At 39.5% G+C, this 18,713-nt stretch overlaps 1 protein-coding gene across 3 annotated transcripts in view; it reads left to right on the top strand.

The window, feature by feature from the left end:
• The window catches only part of PRKG1 (protein kinase cGMP-dependent 1), a gene marked incomplete at its 5' end in the record, with an annotated part of 1,240,279 nt that overhangs the window by 1,077,805 nt on the left and 143,761 nt on the right, over positions 1-18,713 (top strand). The window contains one exon of one of the 3 annotated variants that reach the window (XM_080822910.1): positions 13,766-13,962. The exons of the other annotated variants lie outside the window; for them this stretch is intronic. Coding sequence (XP_080679036.1) covers positions 13,877-13,962 — 86 coding nt within the window. Of the gene's footprint in view, positions 1-13,765; positions 13,963-18,713 lie in introns of those variants that run through there. 3 annotated transcript variants of the gene reach the window in all.

The following is an 18,713-nucleotide window of genomic DNA, read 5'->3' as shown; positions in this document are numbered from 1 at the left end:
TTTAGAAGGAGGCAAACCTTTTCTATAAAGAGCTGGACAGCAACTATCTACATATCATATGTGCATATCACATATGCATTCTAGTGCATGTTCTTTGCTTTACTGTTTTCAGCTTTTTTTAAACAACCTTTCAGTAATATAGAAACCATCCATACCTTGGGAACTGTGCAAACAGGCTGCTGGCTGGTGTTGGCCCAGGGGGCATAGTTTCCTGGCCCTATATGATTGTATTATTAAGATATTTCCCTTTTAAGCAGCAAATACCTGGTACAAAGAAGCGCTCAGTGATTGTTGGTTTGCGTGGTTTCGGTTGTGCCGCAACTATTTTTACAACGACCCTCCTGTGTTACCATAGGTGCCTCAGAATCCTCAGCTGTAAACTCAAGGTAACAGTCCATGACTCTTGCTGCCCATCTTCCCAGTGCCTCTCACATAGTAGGTGCTCAGTTAAGCTTAGTGTCCCAGTGCCTAGGCGTGGAGGGAGCTGCGGCTCTGGATGGAGCCCAGGGGGCTGAAATACACAGCAGAGGCCCACTCGGTTTTGCAAAGCTCAGAACACAGAAGATAGCCAAAGAATAGTTTTCCAGATGCCCCGTGTCCATCATTTGCTGTCAGGTAAACTGATAAATCATGGGCATACTGAGGAGAAGAAATAAGGAGGGCAACTGGGAGGTTATGAAGCTTGGAAGACTTCCTGGTAGTCCTAACATGGTCACTGTTCACTTTAAATACTTTTCTTCTTAGAGTTATCCAGGAAGGATTCAGTGGTCCCCCCCTAACAATTCCCTTCAGTCTTTAACAGCAAAACTAGAAACCCAGGTAACCGGAGAGCGTATTGGCCACACAGGGTCTCCTGCTTGTCCTGTTTTTTACTCCCTTTCAGAGAGTTTTTAGAGGTTTCAGGATGTGGTCAAACAGTCTTCTGATTTCTAAAATACATGTGTATGGTCTATATGCAGCCATCTGTAACTCCTGTCCCATCCGTGCTAGCCTCGTTTCACTTTCCTGCCCTTTTTGCTCCCAGGGTTTCAACCACTGTGAGTTACTTGCTCTTTCCTGCACACAAGACAGACTCACTCTTTTTCACAGGCTGCTCCTTGTGATATGACCTCCTCCCTTCCTCAGTTAACCCATTTCTAAATTCATGTCAGTTCTTACCTGAGGTTGCGACTCTTCCCTTAGTTTTCCAGATCCTCTCTGGCAAGAAATCCGTGCCCCTGTCCCACCCTGTCTCCCAGCCAGGGTTGGGACATGCGCATGTGATTCCAAGTCACTTTCTTTATGCCTCTGATCACCTGATACCCTGATGACGCTGTATGATAACTGTCAGTGCTCTGCCTTACTAGACTGTTAACTCTAGGAGGACAGGAATTTTGTTTTTTACCCATTTATAAACCCAACACCTAGGGCAGCACCATGTTCAGAGTCTACATGCAGAAACTTTATTCAGGATTACCAGATCAAAAAAGAAAAAAAAAGATACAGTGATTTCTTTTTTGAATGAAGTATAGTTGATACAAGTAAAATTCAGGTGAACAACATGGTAATTGGACAAGTCTGTCCCTCCTGCTACACTCACCACAAGCGTAGCTCCCATGTGTCACCACACAACACGTTGCAGTACCATTGAATAGATTCCCTGTGCTGCACCTTTCACCCCTGTGACTTAGTCATTCCATGACCGGAAGCCTGTATCTTGTATTCCCCTTCCCCCACTGACCCAACCCAACTATCACTTTGTTCTCTGTGTTGGTGGGTCTGCTTTGTTGTGTTTTAGATTCCACATATAAATGAAACCATATGTATTTGTCTTTCTCTCATTTCACTAAGCATAATACCCTGTAGATCCATCCATCCTGTTGTAAATGGCAAGATCTTGTTCTTTTTTATGGCTGAGTAATATTCCATTGTAGATACACACCACATCTTCTTTATCCATTCATCTGCTGTTTGACACTTGGGCAGCTTCCATACTTTGGCGATTATAAATAATGCTGCAATAAACATAGGGGTGCGTGTATCCTTTCAAAGTAGTATCTTCATTTTCTTTGGGTAACCCAGTAGTGAAATTACTGGATCATATTGTATTTGTGGGTTTTTTTGTTTTTTTTTTAAGATTTTATTTATTTATTTGACAGAGAGAGACAGAGATCACAAGCAGGCAGAGAGGCAGGCAGAGAGAGAGGGGGGAGCAGGCTCCCTGCTGAGCAGAGAGCCCGATGCGGGGCTCGATCCCAGGACCCTGAGATCATGACCTGAGCCGAAGGCAGCAGCTTAACCCACTGAGCCACCCAGGCGCCCCTGTATTTGTGTTTTTAATATTTTTAGGAGACTCCATAAAGTTTTCCATCAGTTACATCAATTTATGTTCTCACCAACATTGCCTAAGGGTTCCTTTTTCTCCATATCCTCACTTGCTGTTTCTTGTCTTTCTGCCATTCTGTCTGATGGAAGGTGATACTGTGTCTACTAGCCATTCTGGCTGGGATGAGGTGATAATTTATTGCCTTTCCCTAATGATGAGTGATGTTAAGTGTTGTTTTAAATGTCTGTTGGACAACTGTATGTCCTCTTGGGAAAAATGTCTATTGAGGTTCTCTGTACATTTTTTTCTTGGACTGTTTGGGATTTTTTGGTGTTGAACTGTGTAAATTTGGCATATATTTTGGATATTAATCCCTTATTTGCAAATATCTTCTCCCATTCACTAGGCTGGTTTTTTTTGTTTTGTTGTTTCCTTCACATGGAGAAGATTTTTATTTTGCTGTAGTCCCAACTGTTGATTATTTTTGCTTTTGTTTCCCTTGCCTCAGGAGACATATTCATAAATATATGGCTAAGACTAGTGTCTAAGAGATTACTGCCTATGTTTTCTTTCAGGAGTTTTATGGTTTCAGGACTCACATTTAGGTCTTCAATCCATTTTAAGTTTATTTTTTGTATGGTGTAATAAAGTGGTCCAGTTTCATTCTTTTGCATGTAGCTATCTAGTTTTTCCAGCACTATTTGTAGAAGAGACTGTCTTTTTCCCCATTGGTTATTCTTGCCTCCTTGGTTATAGATTAATTTACCATAGAAGTACAAGTTTATTTCTGGGCTCTCTTATAGTCCGCTGATCTATCTATGTGTCTATTTTTAAGTCAGTACCATTTTTTATGATGATATATTTGTAGTGTATCTTAAATTCTGACATTATGGTATATCCAGGTTTGTTTTTCTTTCTTAAGATTGCTTTGGCTGTTCAGGGTCTTTTGTGGTCCCATACAAATTTTAGGATTATTTGTTCTACTTCTGTGAAAAATGATATTGGCATGTTGATAGAGATTACAATGAATCTGTAGACTGCTTTGGATAGGATGGTCATTTTAACAATACTAACTAGTTCTTTTAGTCTGTAGGTGTGGAATATCTTTTCCATTTTTTGTATTGTCTTCACTTCCCTTCATCAGTGTTTTATAGTTTTCAGAGAACCGATATTTCAACCTCTAGGTTGGTTTGTTCCTAGTTATTTTGTTCTTCTTTGTGCAATTGTAAATGGGATTTTTTTTTCTTAATTTCTCTTTCTGCTGCTTTGTTGTTAGTGTGTAGAAAGGTTTCTGTATATTAATTTTGTATTCTGCAACTTTACTGAATTCATTTATTAATTATAACAGTTTTTGATGAGTTCTTTAAGGATTGGGCTGTATAATATCATGTCCTCTGCTAACATAGTGACAGTTTTACTTCTTCCTTACAGTTTAGATGCCTGTTATTTCTCGTTCTCGTCCGCTTGCTGTGGCTAGGACTTGAATACTGTGTTGAATAAGAATGGCAAGAATGAACATCCTTGTTTTGTTTCTGATCTTGGAGGAAAATCTTTCAGTTTTATGACATTATGTATGATATTAACTGTGGGTTTATTATATATGGTCTTTATTATGTTGAGGTCTGTTCCCTCTAATCCCACTTTGAGAGATAAAAATCTTAAGCGTATGTTAAACTTTGTCAAATTCTTTTTCTGCATCTGCTGAGGTTATGATATGATTTTTGCCCTTTATTTTTTCATGTAGTGTATCACATCCGCTGATTTACAGATATTGAACCATTTTTGCATCCCCAGGAAAAAAATCCCACTTTATCATGTTGAGTGATCCTTTTCGTGTATTGTTGAATGTGGTCTGCTAGTATTTTCTTGAGGACTTTTACATCTGTGTTCACTGGGAACAGTGACCTGTAGTTCTTTGTTTGATTGGTGTGTGTGTGTTTGTGTGTGTGTGTTTGTGTGTGTGTACAGTGTCTTTGGTTTGGGAATCAGGGTAATGCTGGCCTCATAGAATGTATATGGGAACTTTCTTGTTTCCTCTGTTTTTTGGAATTGTTTGAGGAGAATGGGAATTAACTCTTCTTTATGTTTGGGATTCACAGATAAATTCTCCATCTGGTCCTCGACTTATGTTTTTTGGGAGTTTGTTGATTAACGAGTCAGTTTTGTTACTAGTAATGAACCTGTTCAGATATTCATTTTTTCTTTATTCAGTTTTGAAAGACTGTACCTTTCTAGGAGTTTAACCACCTTTTCTAGGTTGTCCAGGTCATCGGCATATAATTTTTCATAGTAGTCTCTTATAATCCTTTGTTCTGTGATGTCAGTTCTAACTTCTCTTTCATTTTTGATTTTTTAAAAATTTGGGTCCTCTCTCTTGCGCTCTTTTTTTTTTTTCTTTCTTGATGAGTCTAAAGGTTTACCCCTTTTTATGTGCCTTTTCAAGGAACCAGCTCTTGGTTTTATTGGTCTTTATTTTCTTTTAATTTCTATTTCATTTATTTCCATTCTGATCTTTATTCTGATCTTTTTCTTCCTTTTTTTAGTTCCTTTAGGTATAAGGTTAGATTTATTATTTAAGGGCTTTTTTTTTTCTTTATGGAAGTTGGCCTATATCCCTATAAATTTCCCTCTTAAAAACGCTTTTGATGTATCTGAAAGATTTTAGATCATTCCAAGATACTAGTTAAATTTGAATTTTAGATAAACAAAAATTTTCCACTGTAAGTATGTCATTACATGGGGTGTTCTTGTACTAAAAAATGTATTAGGGGCGCCTGGGTGGCTCAGTGGGTTAAAGCCTCTGCCTTCGGCTCAGGTCATGATCCCAGGGTCCTGGGATCGAACCCCGCATCGGTCTCTCTGCTCAGCAGGGAGCCTGCTTCCTCCTCTCTCTCTGCCTGCCTCCCTGCTTACTTGTGATCTTTATCTGTCAAATAAATAAATTAAATCTTTAAAAAATATATCTTATCTGAAATTTAAATTAAATTGGATGGTCTTTAATTTTATTTGCTAAATCTGGCAACCGGACTTTATGAGCAAGTGAATGAATGAGTGAAAGTAATTTTTTTTTTTCTGTATTACAACAAGAAACCATTTTCATTAATTCCTGCAAGTTTCAGATTAAAGTCAGCTATAGTTGAAAATTTCACAGGTGTGATCTGAAACCCTCGACTGCACATTGAAGGCATGTGTTATATTATCAACCAAGGGATTTATTCACTATGAAGGGATAACTATTAATCCTTGACACACTTTTCAGATATGAGGCATGTGAGTTATGATTTACCAGAGGTAAACAAGAACAAAGGGAATCTTTTGGGGTTAGATATGTTACAAAAATAGTGAAATCATAATTATACTGTCTAATGTTTACTGAGTGATCAGTATGTCAGACACTAATCCAGGTGCTTTTGTACATATAATTACTTATTCTTCATTATATTGATCCTGTTAAGTAATTTTATTTTCCCAAGAAAATGGAGAAGCAGGGAACTTAAAGTCTTGTTCTAGATTAAAAAAATGGCTAATCAGTGTCACATCTGGTATTTGAACCTAGATGTGGTAACTTTTGAATCTGCTCTTCTAAGAACAAGGTTCTGCTCTTAATGCCAAGGTTTACCAGGGACTTTATAGATACAGTTAATGTACCTTGTGTGAGTATATTGTGAAAAATCATTATGGAGAGAAAATTTATTTTCCAATTACTTGTAGAAATATTAAACATACAGCTCAGTGGGTTAAACCTCTGCCCTTAGCTCAGGTCATGATCTCAGGATCCTGGGATTGAGCCCCGCATCAGGCTCTCTGCTCAGCAGGGAGCCTACTTACCTCCCTTTCTCTGCCTGCCTCTCTGCCTACTTGTGCTCTCTCTCTCTGTGTCAAATAAATAAATAATGTTAAATTTTTTTAAAGATTTTATTTAGTTACTTGAGAAAGAGAAGGAGAGTCCATGAGTGGGGGAAAGGGCACAGGGACAAAAAGGCCCACTGTTGAGTGGGGAGCCGGAAATAGGGCTCAATCCCAGGATCCTGAGACAATGACCTGAGCCAAAGGCAGACACTTACCCGAATGAGCCAGCCAGGCACCATGGAATACAACGGCTTTTTATTGAATATTGGATTGCTCTATGTAGAAGGAAAATAATCACCATATTATTCTATGGAGAATATATAAAGTATGTTATATGTCTCAAATAAGTGTTACATGAACATCACATTTTGTCTTGTATTTTATTCCATTAAATAAATGTGGGGTACAATTTTCACGTACAGATAATTATTGTGTTTGGATGTCCAGGTTATGAACAAGAGGAATTACTTTTGATATTTTAATAATACAGGAAAGAACCATATTAGACATTTTAAACTTTTGTGTCTTTTTTTTTTCCAAAATAAACTTGGATTTTGCAATAGAAAAAAAAATACAGTCTCAAGGAACTGTTAAATAGAGGTGTTAGTTATTACATACGTACATATACAGATATCCATACCAAATGTTTGATATGTGCACCTACAGTTGCTGGCTTAACATTTGAAGAGGCCCATAATGCCACCCTTACAAGGGTTAGGGGGGTTAAGATGTAGATGTCCCTGCTGGAAAAAATACCTTCCTTAGTAGGTCATCTAGTTCCTATCATTGCTGCCAGTGAAAGGAGGGCAAAAGGCAGTGCTGTAAATGACGCGGGAGGATACTGTGTAAAACGTTTTTACTGCTCCACCCGCTAAGCCAGTATCCCTGCCGTGTGATCAGACCAGCTCAGCGTAAATTAGCTTGAGTCCTGCTCACTGGGGATGCCCGCGGGGTGGGGGTTGAAAGGCGGCCCTGGGAGGGACAACAGCTAAACAGGCAGTCAACCCAGACAAGGCCCCTGAGGAAAGTAAGACCTCGCCAGCCTCTCTACCCAGAAATCGCTTGTAAGAGTCAATTTCTATTATTTCATGTAGTTACTTCAGAAAAAAATATTTATTTTGTGATAGGTAATTCAAGTACATAATATAAAACGTAAAAGCTACAGAAGTAATTTTCCTTCCTTTTTCTGTCCTTTAATCACATACTCTCTTCCCTGGATGTAATTACTTCTTGTAACACACCCTGACATAACCAATTTTAATGTATGCTTATCTGTGTGTATTTTACATAAATGAGGGTATATACACATAGTTTCGTTCAGGGTCTTTTCACTTAAGATATCCTCGAGATCGAGTACATATATATATTCTCCAGTTTTATTTTATCTTATTTTACTTTATTTTATTTATTATGTTCATTAGCCAACATATAACATCATTACTTTTTGATGTAGTGTTCGACGATTCGTTAGTTGCGTATAACACCCAGTGCTCGTTAAAACATCTGCCTTCCTTAATACCCATTACCCGGTTACCACATCCCACCACCCTCTTGCTTCTGTATCCCTCAGTTTCCCAGAGTTTAGAGCACAGGGGGCCATAGCAGAAGGGAGGGAAAACTGAATGGTAAGAAATCAGAGAGGCAGTTATTTAAATAGTTTCTTTAAAAAATATCCCCTTGTATTGTTGTAGAAAAATTTTATGCCACATTGATGGATATCTAGGTTATTTCCAATGTTGTTATTACAATGTTGTAGTAATATTTAATGTCATTGTTTCCCAAAAGTGTGAGTACCTCTGTGAAATAAATAATCACAAGAAAAAATTTAATCAATAGTGCCGAATTATTAAACAAAGCTGAATTGTCTACAAAAATGTTATACTAGATTATATTTCTATCAATAGTGTATTCACAAGGCTATTGCATTTATCTCACTGTTTGGTGGCCTATTCTCTTATTTAAAAGCTATTTCTTACTTGTCTATAAAGTGTTCATATAATTTGTTCATTTTTTAATTGAGAACTTATCTTTTATATTCTTACTGACTTGTAGAAAACCTTTACATATTAAAGAAATTAGCTCTCAATTATTTAGATATTTAGGTGTATAATATTTTACAACTATTTAAAATCATATACATAACTTAAAGTTGCTGGGCAGGGAAAGCAAGTCTAATATATTAAAATTCTTGGTAAAAATTGATCAATATACTTAATAAATCCAGTATCCCATTTGCTTTTCCTAACCAACACCAATTGTTTTGCTTGTATACAGGAGTTTTGCTTCAGCACTTTTTATTCAAATTTGTCTTGTATAAGCAGAGCCATGAGTTTCCTTTCTTAACCAATTAAGTTGTTTCTTCTGTTTATCTGTGATTCCAAGTTGATCTTCAGTTTGGATGAAATTATAGTGTGTTAGATGAACTAGACTCTAAAATCACTTAAGATTATTATTTAAAAAGCTAGCACTTTATTCAAATATGCAAAATAGAAAATATTTATGAGCAAGAACCAAAGAAAAAAGGGAAAAGATCTTTTATAATTGCCTCTCTCTTAAAATTCTAAAAGTAATAATAATAATAAATGAACTTTCTAGATATTTCTCTTCCCTGAAGGAGCCTGATTAAAAATCTCAATTTTAATTTTTAAGTATCAAAATACTATTTTATGAAGACTTACTAAGTTTTCTTGACTTCTGATTGTGAATATATTATTTGAAGTGAACATGTCTAATTTTCATGTGAAAATACATTTTTCGTCACAGATTAACATGATTAATATGAAAATCTATGCCATGATATGCCACTGACATATTCACATAGTAGATCACAATTACAGGCTCATCATGTCCTTTTCTATCTAAAGCAATACCCTTGGACTCAGGAGGAATTGTCCCAGGAGCATTGAAAACCATGATAATTGGAACTTTGGAAAAGTGTCCACGTTGCTAAAACTAATTACAGCAGAGAACAGAACAGTGATCTCAGTCACTGTTTCATATGTGGGTAATGAAACAGAGAATGGGGCACTTCCTCAAGGTCACGTACTAAGTTGGCAATAGAACAAGAAATGAGAGACACCCTCCTGACATGGTGCCTCGGATTCTTAACAGGAGAGGACGCACTCCCAGCTCCAAGGCACATTAGGTAAAGGCCTTTGAAATATGTGCCCACACAACTTAATTAACACTGTTATCAGATAAGCAGCAGTTGGGATTTACCAGTCCCTCAATTCTAGCCATCATTCTAGTAGAATTCTGTTTCTGCTACTTTAAAGATAGGGAGAACAGAAGAATTACTTGAGAGCTCTGTGGAATGCAGAAGACATGCAGAAAAAAGACCAGTGCATTATTTTATTCTTTAAAGTACTTAGGACCTGGGTGGCTCGGTGGGTTAAGCGTCTGCCTTCAGCTCAGGTCATGATCTCAGGATCCTGGGATCGAGTCCCGTGTTGTTGGGCTCCCTGCTCACGGGGAGTCTGCTTCTCCCTCTCCCTTTGCCCCTCCCCCTGCTTGTGTGTGCTCTCTTTCTCTCTCTCTCTCAAATAAATATGTAAAATCTTAAAAAAAAAAAGGTGCTTACAACCTCTGACACACAAATGGAATAATATGTCTGTTAATACCTTCTCCACAATGCAAACTTTCTTTGGCCCATTAAATTACAAACTTATATGTATCACTGTCTGAAAAGTAAAACCAACCACCAGGTTTGTTTTGTTCAAATTATTTTGTGAAGTATGGTTTAGAGAAGGGGAAGCATGGAATCAGGAGGAAAGTGGGTGTCTGATTTGGGCAAAGGAACATTTATTCTGTTGTGTGACTTCTTTTTAAATTTTAATAGAGGAAAATTTTCCTCCTCCTTTTTTCCCTCTAAAATTAAAATACCTCTAAATCATTCAGAAACAGACCAGATGGGCCCCTGAGAAAACCATGGCAACATAATATCTAAATCTATGCTTCTAAACAACTAATAAAATAACAGAGAATAAACAAGAAAAGCGAACTCTTCCTTCTCTCCATGAAATACACTCTGGGAAGACATTCTTCATATTTGTAAGACTTTGCCAAAAAGTTTACTGTTCGAAGCTAGAGTACATAGTCAATACTATTTGTATTCTAGCAACAGCAACAACAACAAAAAAAACTAGGAGTTTCCTCAGCAGTTCATTCATACCCTAGCAATAATGGAACGTACAGAGAACTGTCTTTAATGTCTAGATAGGAGAGCAGAAGCCATCAGTCACATCAACATTCAGAGGAATGTACACATTCAAATATGGAATATGGGAGCAGCGTGGAAGGGAGCACAATGGAGGAGAAATAGCTGTAGTAACTCCTTTGCAATTGCTTCCCTCCCCTTTTCATACAGTTGAACCGCATGAAATTGCCAACAGCCATGCCGAAGGGTCAATTTCATTTGGTTCAGTCTAACAAATATCTATGTTCATTGTCACTGAAGCACGCCATAGAATGCGAAGTTCCTATGTCCCATGAAAGATTCCTTATGCCATCAACGCAACAGAAGTCATAAAAACAATGCAAAAATGGAAATCTTCCAAATCCGTGACTCTTATTTATTATGACCTTCTGAGGGCATAGATGGAAGAGGATTTGCATCCTCTGAGGAAGTGAATTAATATGGTGGGTGGACATACCCATCAGTGTTGCCAGGAAGAATAAACTTTGGAGTTACTTTATGGATCCCACTTGGGATTGTTCTGCCTAGAGAAATACCCTCTTTGAGGTCGTGTCATGAGTCCCTACTCTTGAGGAGAAGCAGAGACTGCCTTGCATGGGCAAATCTGAAATGATTTCCTTGATGCTTTATTTCATCATCGCATACAAAGTGTTTCCTTTAATTGCGCTTGAGCTTTCCAGCGAATTGTTAAGGTTTATATATTAGGATTAAAAAGAAAAAAGGTTCACTTAGTCAATCTCTCCATAAAGATTTTATATATTTATTTGAAAGAGCAAGTGAGTGTAGGAGTGTGAGTGGGGGGAGGGGCAGAGGGAAAGAATCTGAGGCGACTCCCCAGCCAGCCAATATGGAGCTTCATGGTCATAACCCCAAGATCATGACCTCATGACTCCTAGATCATGTTCTCATGACCTGAGCCTAAATCAAGAGTGGGAAGCTTAACCCACTGAGCCACCCAAGTGCCCTTAATCTCTTCCTAAAAAAATAAATCCTGAGAGTAGCCCCAGGCACTGAATGATGTGGCCTGGCCCTCCAGTTTGGTTTCTCCCAGCCCCCGCCTTCTTTTCCTCAATCACACAACTCTTGCCTTCTTTGTTTTCCAATAAGATGTTTTCTTCTTTGTTTTAAAATATGCTATTTCCTTCCTTGGGGCTCCTGCCTATGTTGCACTTGTCTCCTAGTCTTACTGTTTAACATCCTCAAAAAGGCTGTCTGCCATCTGAATTGCCAAATGAGATCCTCCCTTGTCATAGCTCTGATTGTGTGCTGTCTGATCGGCATTTGCAAATACACGCTTGCATACTGATTTAACTTCTGTCCTCACTACACTGCAGATTCCGGCATACAGGATATAATAGCTCCTACGAAATATTTGTTAAAATAACTAATGCCTTGTTATGATTATTGTTTACGAAACATGTGAATACTTAAGAATAATAAAGTGTTTGAAGGATATTTGCCAAGATGTTAACCTTAGTTATCTCCTGGTGGATGCCATCATAGTATTTTTCTATTTTTCTCTCTTTTTTTGTTTAACTACTTTTTTCTGTAATCAATATGTAGACCTATTTCTTGGGCAGTTTTTTTTTTTTTTTTTTTTTTTTTTTTTTTTTTTTTTTTACCTTCACAAATGCTACTGAAAGATCGTGGAAGCTTGCACAGGTGAACATTTGAACTGGGATGGAGGGTTCTTGGCAGCCTCATCTCCCTGTGCACAGACATGAGGATAACAGCTGGGGTCTTCCAAGGAAACTGTTATTTGTCACAAGTGCAGTCATAGGTCATAAGTCATAGGTCAGGGAGCAGAAGACTTCCAACCCTAATGACCCTTCCAACCCTAAATGACAGTGCAGAAATTTTCTTTCCTTGATGTTTCCTTTGAAAGCTTTCATGCAACGAGTTGACACAACTAGATTTAAATTTGAAAATGTGCAACAAAGTGAGACGTGGATTGGAAGAGGGATTGAGCAGGAGCACGGGGGCCAGTTACAAGCCCAGATCAGCATTCCTGGTAGGAATGGTGATGGCCCACCTAGAGCAGTAGCTCTAGGAATGCACTGGAAGGAGAGGGACAAGAGAGAAGGCAGAGACTGAGCCAGTCTGAGCAAACCTATGCAGGCACAGAGAGAGCAAAGAATGAATTTATTCTTTTGAGCCTCGATGAGTGTAAGAATGGTGATGTCATTGGGGCGCCTGGGTGGCTCAGTCATTAAGCGTCTGCCTTCAGCTAAGGTCGTGATCCTGGGGTCCTGGGATCAAGCCCTGCATTGGGCTCCCTGCTCCACGGGAGGCCTGCTTCTCCCTCTCCCTCTCCCTCTACTGTGTTCCCTCTCTTGCTGTGTCTCTCTCTGCCAATAAAAAAAAAAAAAAAAAAGAATGGTGATGTCATTAACCCAAAGGGTGATGTCTTAGGGTGCCCACAGAAAACCGACGTTTTGCAGTTAAGGGAGAGTGAGTTGGGTTTGAGTTGGAGATTACAGTGGAACTTCCAGAGGAAGGCGATATCTCTCTCCAAAGGAGAGAGAGAACGCTTCAAATGAAGTCTTTGGAGTCGTTTATAAAGCTAAGAGTTGATACCATAAGATGAGGTGAGATTTCCCCAATGAGAGAAGTAAGAGCAACAAGATAGAAAGCCAGAAACAGAATTTTGGAGGAACACCTGTATTTCAGTGCACTAAGGTAAAGGATTCAGGAAAATAAATTGAGAAGGTGGTAGCAGAAAGAATTAGGAGACTGATTACTACAGAAACTTAGGGAATGAGTTTCCAGACAGGAAGTGGAAAGGGTCACTGCTTCTGAGATGTCCTAGAAGACGCCAAAATGATGATAGGATATGGCAGCTAAAATTGACTGGTTGCTTACTCTTTGCCAGCCCTGGTTAGAAGACGTGTTTTTGGGTGCGGTCCATCGATCTATTTTACAGAGCGCGGGAGGCACGAATCATGTTGGATTAACTTCACAACCAAATAGGAAGTAGAGTAGGTGACTGGCCTGATTCGGCTTTTTGTCCGAGAACACGTACACGCTCTGGGACCTAACTTTCGAATTGGAAGGCACGGTTGAATTTGCCACAAATTCTGCAATTCTAGTTCATCACTAATTCAAAGCTTAATTTCAATTTAAGTGGCTGTTGGGTGTTTATCATCCCACTTGTAGTTTGTTTGCCTTTGATTTTTGAGATGGGAAGGGTTTATTCTGTCCAGCATGAAGCAGACTCCGCTGTGAACTTGCACTGTTGCATTTGACTGAGAGGGAAGGGCCAGGAGCCCAGCGTTGCTGTGAGCGCTCAGGTGTCAGTTTCCATGAAGGCTGGCTCGGAGGGAGGGAGGGCTCAGGTGCCCGCGGTCACATTGCTCTAGAGCTGGAAAAGCTTCTCAGGCAGCTCCTCTGCATGAACTATGCTCTACTTTGGCCTCCTACACTCTGTGTCGTTCCCCTGAGGTCTCGATGTGCTGGAGAGTTCCCTCACAGGCATGAGGCATAAGAAAATTGCTTCAGAGCAACAAGAGCCCGCGTGAGCCCTTGCTATGGATTATTCAGACACTGACAGTGACTCCACGTTGGGATACAGCGATGATGAAGATTCCAGTGATGAAGTTCACAGAGTCTCAGAGTCAGTGCCCAGAAAACTGTGTTTGCAGATATGTGGGGTGTTTTTCATGCTGTATGATTTCATGGAAAGGAATTTCTAACTTCTCCAGAAAGGCTTAGAGAGCCCTGCTAATCTGCATAGCTTTGCTTGTAATGACTCATTAATCAACAGCACGTGTGAAGTTAATCAGCCAACAGAAGCTGCTTGCTCAGTAGTATGTGTTTGTTCACTGTCAGCTAACACACACAGAAATGGCTGAGCAGGAGGTCTGATTTTTAGAGACCGTGCGTGTGCTAGACTTGGCCCCTCATGTAGATACAGGTGCGTGTGTTTGGTGGTTCTTAATTAAGGATATTGTACATTATCTTATAATTCCAGTTATGAGATTATCTTGTGGTCAGTGTCAGGGAGACTTTCCAAATCTCCTATTTCTTCTGCTAGAAATGATCACATACCGTGATCTGACAAAAAAGTAAGAATCAAAGAAAGCTGTTTTTATTAGTGACACGATCTCCCTCCTTCCTCTTTTTCTCATCTAAGGTGGTATTACGTGAAGCCCTTCTAACTGGGCAGATGATCTATGTGAAACCAGTATCATAGCAGCTGTGTATGCACAGAGGACGGTTTAATAGCCACATGGAGCTATTAGGACCTCTGTATTAGACGAGTACGTCATGTTTTCTACCTCAGTCCACATATTTGCTTGGACCTGCCGAGGAAATAAGCAGACACAGTAAGTCACAGTATTAGCAGCTTCTGTGAGTAACGTTCTCTCATTAGAAGCTTCTATACCATCTCTCCTAAAATCAGGGGTGAGCATATGCCACTTCTTGATCAGATGGCATTCGGTCTCTCCTGGGAGCAGGCTTTCTCAGTCCACAGGTACAGCACGTCTAGATACCCGCATAAACAGGCATTAATGGCACAAAACACCTTAATAACAGAGATACAATGACAGCCTAGTGGCAACATGAGTTTCGCATTGAGTGAACTTGGCATTTAATAATTTCCTATTGTAACATCACTACAAAGTAACATCGCAGGGCTAGGACAGAGCCACGGATAGAAATTTGAACACTGTGAGAATCAAAACAGATTATTGAATTAGCTTTGCAGTGCACCACCCATGCACATGCAAAAGCTGTTTTTATTAACGACTAAATATATATGTTTTTCTGGTGACAGGCATTATGACTACTTACTACCCCCAAGTCTTTCTGCATTAGAATGCATTTAGAATTGTTGTCAGAGTGGAATCTGCTAGCAGAGTGTATAAGGAGTGGACTTCTGTGGACGGACATGAGCTCGGGAGCCCCCCAGCTCTGTATTCAAATTCCAAAAGCAGCTACTCACCAGCTGTGTTTGACTCTGGGGGCGCTGCTTAACCTTTGTCCTCCTGTGTGCATTTGAGATAAAATATCCACCCTCTGCTGTCTGCTTTAAGTGAGATTTGTGCAAATCACCTAATACAGTTCCTGCCATATACTAGGTACTGAATAAATGGCAGATATTATAATTAATGGCTAATATGTGGTTTTCCCCATGTTATGCTTCTTTTCTGTTTTGACGTACATTACTAGGTACTAAGCCCGATTGTAGGTCATAACTCCTTTTTAAAATAAAGTAATTCCAATTTTTCTTCACAAAGGCACTCTTCTGATATTTTATTCCCCATCTCTATTTTAAAATATTGAGGTGTTTTCTTTTTGTTGCAAGAAAATTGCATTCACTTGAAAAAGGAGACCCAATTTAGGCCAGATAATACAATAAAATGTTAAAATATTGGAAATTTGGGCTGAAATAGTTAAAAAATGAATATGCACAGAGAATATGTTCGGAACAAAGCATTATTTTGTATACATTATATTTTTAAAGACTTTGTGGGCAATTTCTAAATCGTCAAGATGGTAATGTATTTTAGGAAAATTCAGATTTAATATGTTTTCTGTAAAGCTGTGATAGGTGCACATTTTGTTTTTTAAAGTAGCAGCAATGTGTAGTAACATACTACGGTGAGCAGCCTCCTAAGAAATAAGTCATTCTTGGACACCTGGGTGGCTCTGTCGGTGAAGCATCTGCCTTTGACTCAGGTCATGATCTCAGGGTCCTGGGATGGAGTCTCGTGTGGGCCTCCCTGCTCAGAGGCGAGTCTGATTCTCCCTCTGCCTGCAGCTCCCCCCTGATCCTGCACTTTCTCTCTCTCTAAAAAATAAATAAAACATTTTTTTTAAATGAAGGAAGGATGGATGGGCAGAAGGAAGGAAGGAAAGAAAAGAAAGTCAATCATATGATTTATGAAAGACCTAATGGGCATTACTGATGTTTTTTGCCCATTGTTGTGTCCACTTCACTGAAATTCCTGCTCAGAAAGTGATCATGGAACTGAAAATATATCATCTGCTCCCTTGGAGCAGAAAGAGTATCTGCACTCTGTTGGGCAGGGTAAACCGCTGAACAGCGTGGCCGCACAGGAGAGGAAAGGACCAGCATGCAGGGAAGAACGCGCTGCTCTCCACCCATGGGGCATTACAATAAACTTAACTCTGTCGCATTTAATGCCCTCCAGGGAGTACACGCTCTTACCATTCCCATTTCAAGGTTTTCACGTGGATTGTAGCTTGCCTCCTAAATCCCACATGTGTCCAAAGCCTGCTCTCTGCTCGACCTACCCACCGGCTCGACGCTGTGGTACCTTAGCCATTCTTGGACCACACAGTAGGCGCCTCCTGCATGCCTCTGCATTTGGGGTAAGACAGGGAGTAAAACTAGCTATGGAACCTGCTCCCGGATGGTTTAGTGGGAGGGGGATAGAATCGCCAACCAAGTGACACACAAATAAGCGTACAGATTACAGACTGTCAGAGGTCCATGGGTCAAGAGGTGCATCAGGCGGTGATGGGTAGAGAACCTGGTCTAGTTAATTCTAATGAATTGAGGAAGGAAGCCACCCCCCACCCCCGCTCCATAGGCTGGGGAGGTGGGGGTGTATTCAGCAGAGAACAGAGGCAGCCAGTTTGGCTGGAAGGTGGGGATTTGAGCGGGGCCCTGGCAGAATCCTGTGGGGGCTGAGGAGGTTGCAATAAAAGTTATAGCCTCAGACGTGAACTTAGTACGATATGTGGGTTAAATATACACACTCAATCGATCACTTCTCTCCTTTAATAGCAATAACCAGTGAGAAACAGAAGTGGAAATGTTGCTTTCATAAGAGAAAGTGATGATGTAAAACACCCAAGATTTCTTCAAAACAAAACAAAACAAAAAAACCCAAACCTAGTGAAAAAGATAAATTTTACTTACATTCCTAAAACTAGCTGCGAACAAGTGGAAGCTCACATGGTGTGATTGTATGGAAAATTAATGTGCTCAAAACTCCTTCTGGGGCACCTGGCTGGCGCAGTGGGTTAAAGCCTCTGCCTTTTTCGGGTCATGATCCCAGGGTCCTGGGATGGAGCCAGGCATCGGGCTCTCTGCTCAGCGGGGAGCCGGCAAAACCCCCCCTCCCCGTCTCTCTCTGCCTGCCTCTCTGCCTACTTGTGATCTCTGTCTGTCAAATAAATAAATAAAATCTTTTTTTTTGTTTTTTTTTGTTTTTTTACATTTTAAAATGTAGGTTTAGTATTTGTATTCGTTGTTCAAGAAGACACGTTTTTCAAAGAAAACAGTGAATAATACTCCATTTTATATATACATCACATCTTCCTTATCTATTCTTCAGACGATGGACTTTGGGCTCTCTCCATAGTTTGGCTACTGTTGATAATACTCTTAGTAACATTGGGGTGCATGTATCCCTCTGAATCTGTGTTTTTGTAACCTTTGGGTAAATAACTAGTGGTGCAATTGCTGGATCATAGGGTAGTTCTATTTTTAACATTTTTTTTTTCAGCGTAACAGTATTCATTGTTTTTGCACCACACCCAGTGCTCCATGCAATACGTGCCCTCCTTAATACCCTCCACCTGGTTCCCCCAACCTCCCACTCCCCCGCCCCTTCAAAACCCTCAGATTGTTTTTCAGAGTCCATAGTCTCTCATGGTTCACCTCCCCTTCCAATTTCCCTCAACTCCCTTCTCCTCTTTAAAACAAACAAACAAACAACAACAAAAAAAAACCTCCTCCTTCCAAAATCAATGTAAAATGTAACACGACTCTACCAGAATGCCAGTGTGGATTCCCTTGGAAGAGGAAACATGAATTTAAAGTCTCTGTGAAATAGGAATGCTTAACAATATCATCCAGCTGTTTCTGAAAAATAATTTTATTAAGGGGGCACTTGCTTACCAAATACTCGATACTAATGGTTCCTGTGAAACAACTATAATTTTATCCCTTTAATTTTTTTAAGTTTTTTTTAAGTCATCACTACACCTAACATGGGGCTCAAACTCACGACTCCGAGAGTAAGAGTTGCGGGCTCTACCCACTGAGCCAGCCAGGTGCCCCACAGCTGTAATCGCAACACTGCAGCGTAGCAACAGTGAAAGACGTATCAGCAGAAAAAATACCAGGTTCAGAAATATATGTGAGAACATAATATATTCTGAAACAATAAAAATTCAGCTGGTACGTCTTTATTTTCAAGACTTTAAAAGCCTATTGTTAGAGACCTATGATATTTGGGTTATGAGTTTTTGAATGTATTATTAACAGCATATTATTTCTGTGTAATATATTTCCAACTTATATTTATCATTATGTTAACTTTGACATTTTATTTTTCTGGGGAAAAGAGTACATTTTCATGTAAAACTTAATGTTTTCATACAGCG

The sequence above is a fragment of the Martes martes genome (genome assembly GCF_963455335.1).
Source record: "Martes martes genome assembly, chromosome: 14".
Lineage (NCBI taxonomy): Eukaryota > Metazoa > Chordata > Mammalia > Carnivora > Mustelidae > Martes > Martes martes.
Note: the sequence above shows the minus strand (reverse complement) of the source record. Positions and strands in the feature narration are given on the sequence as shown.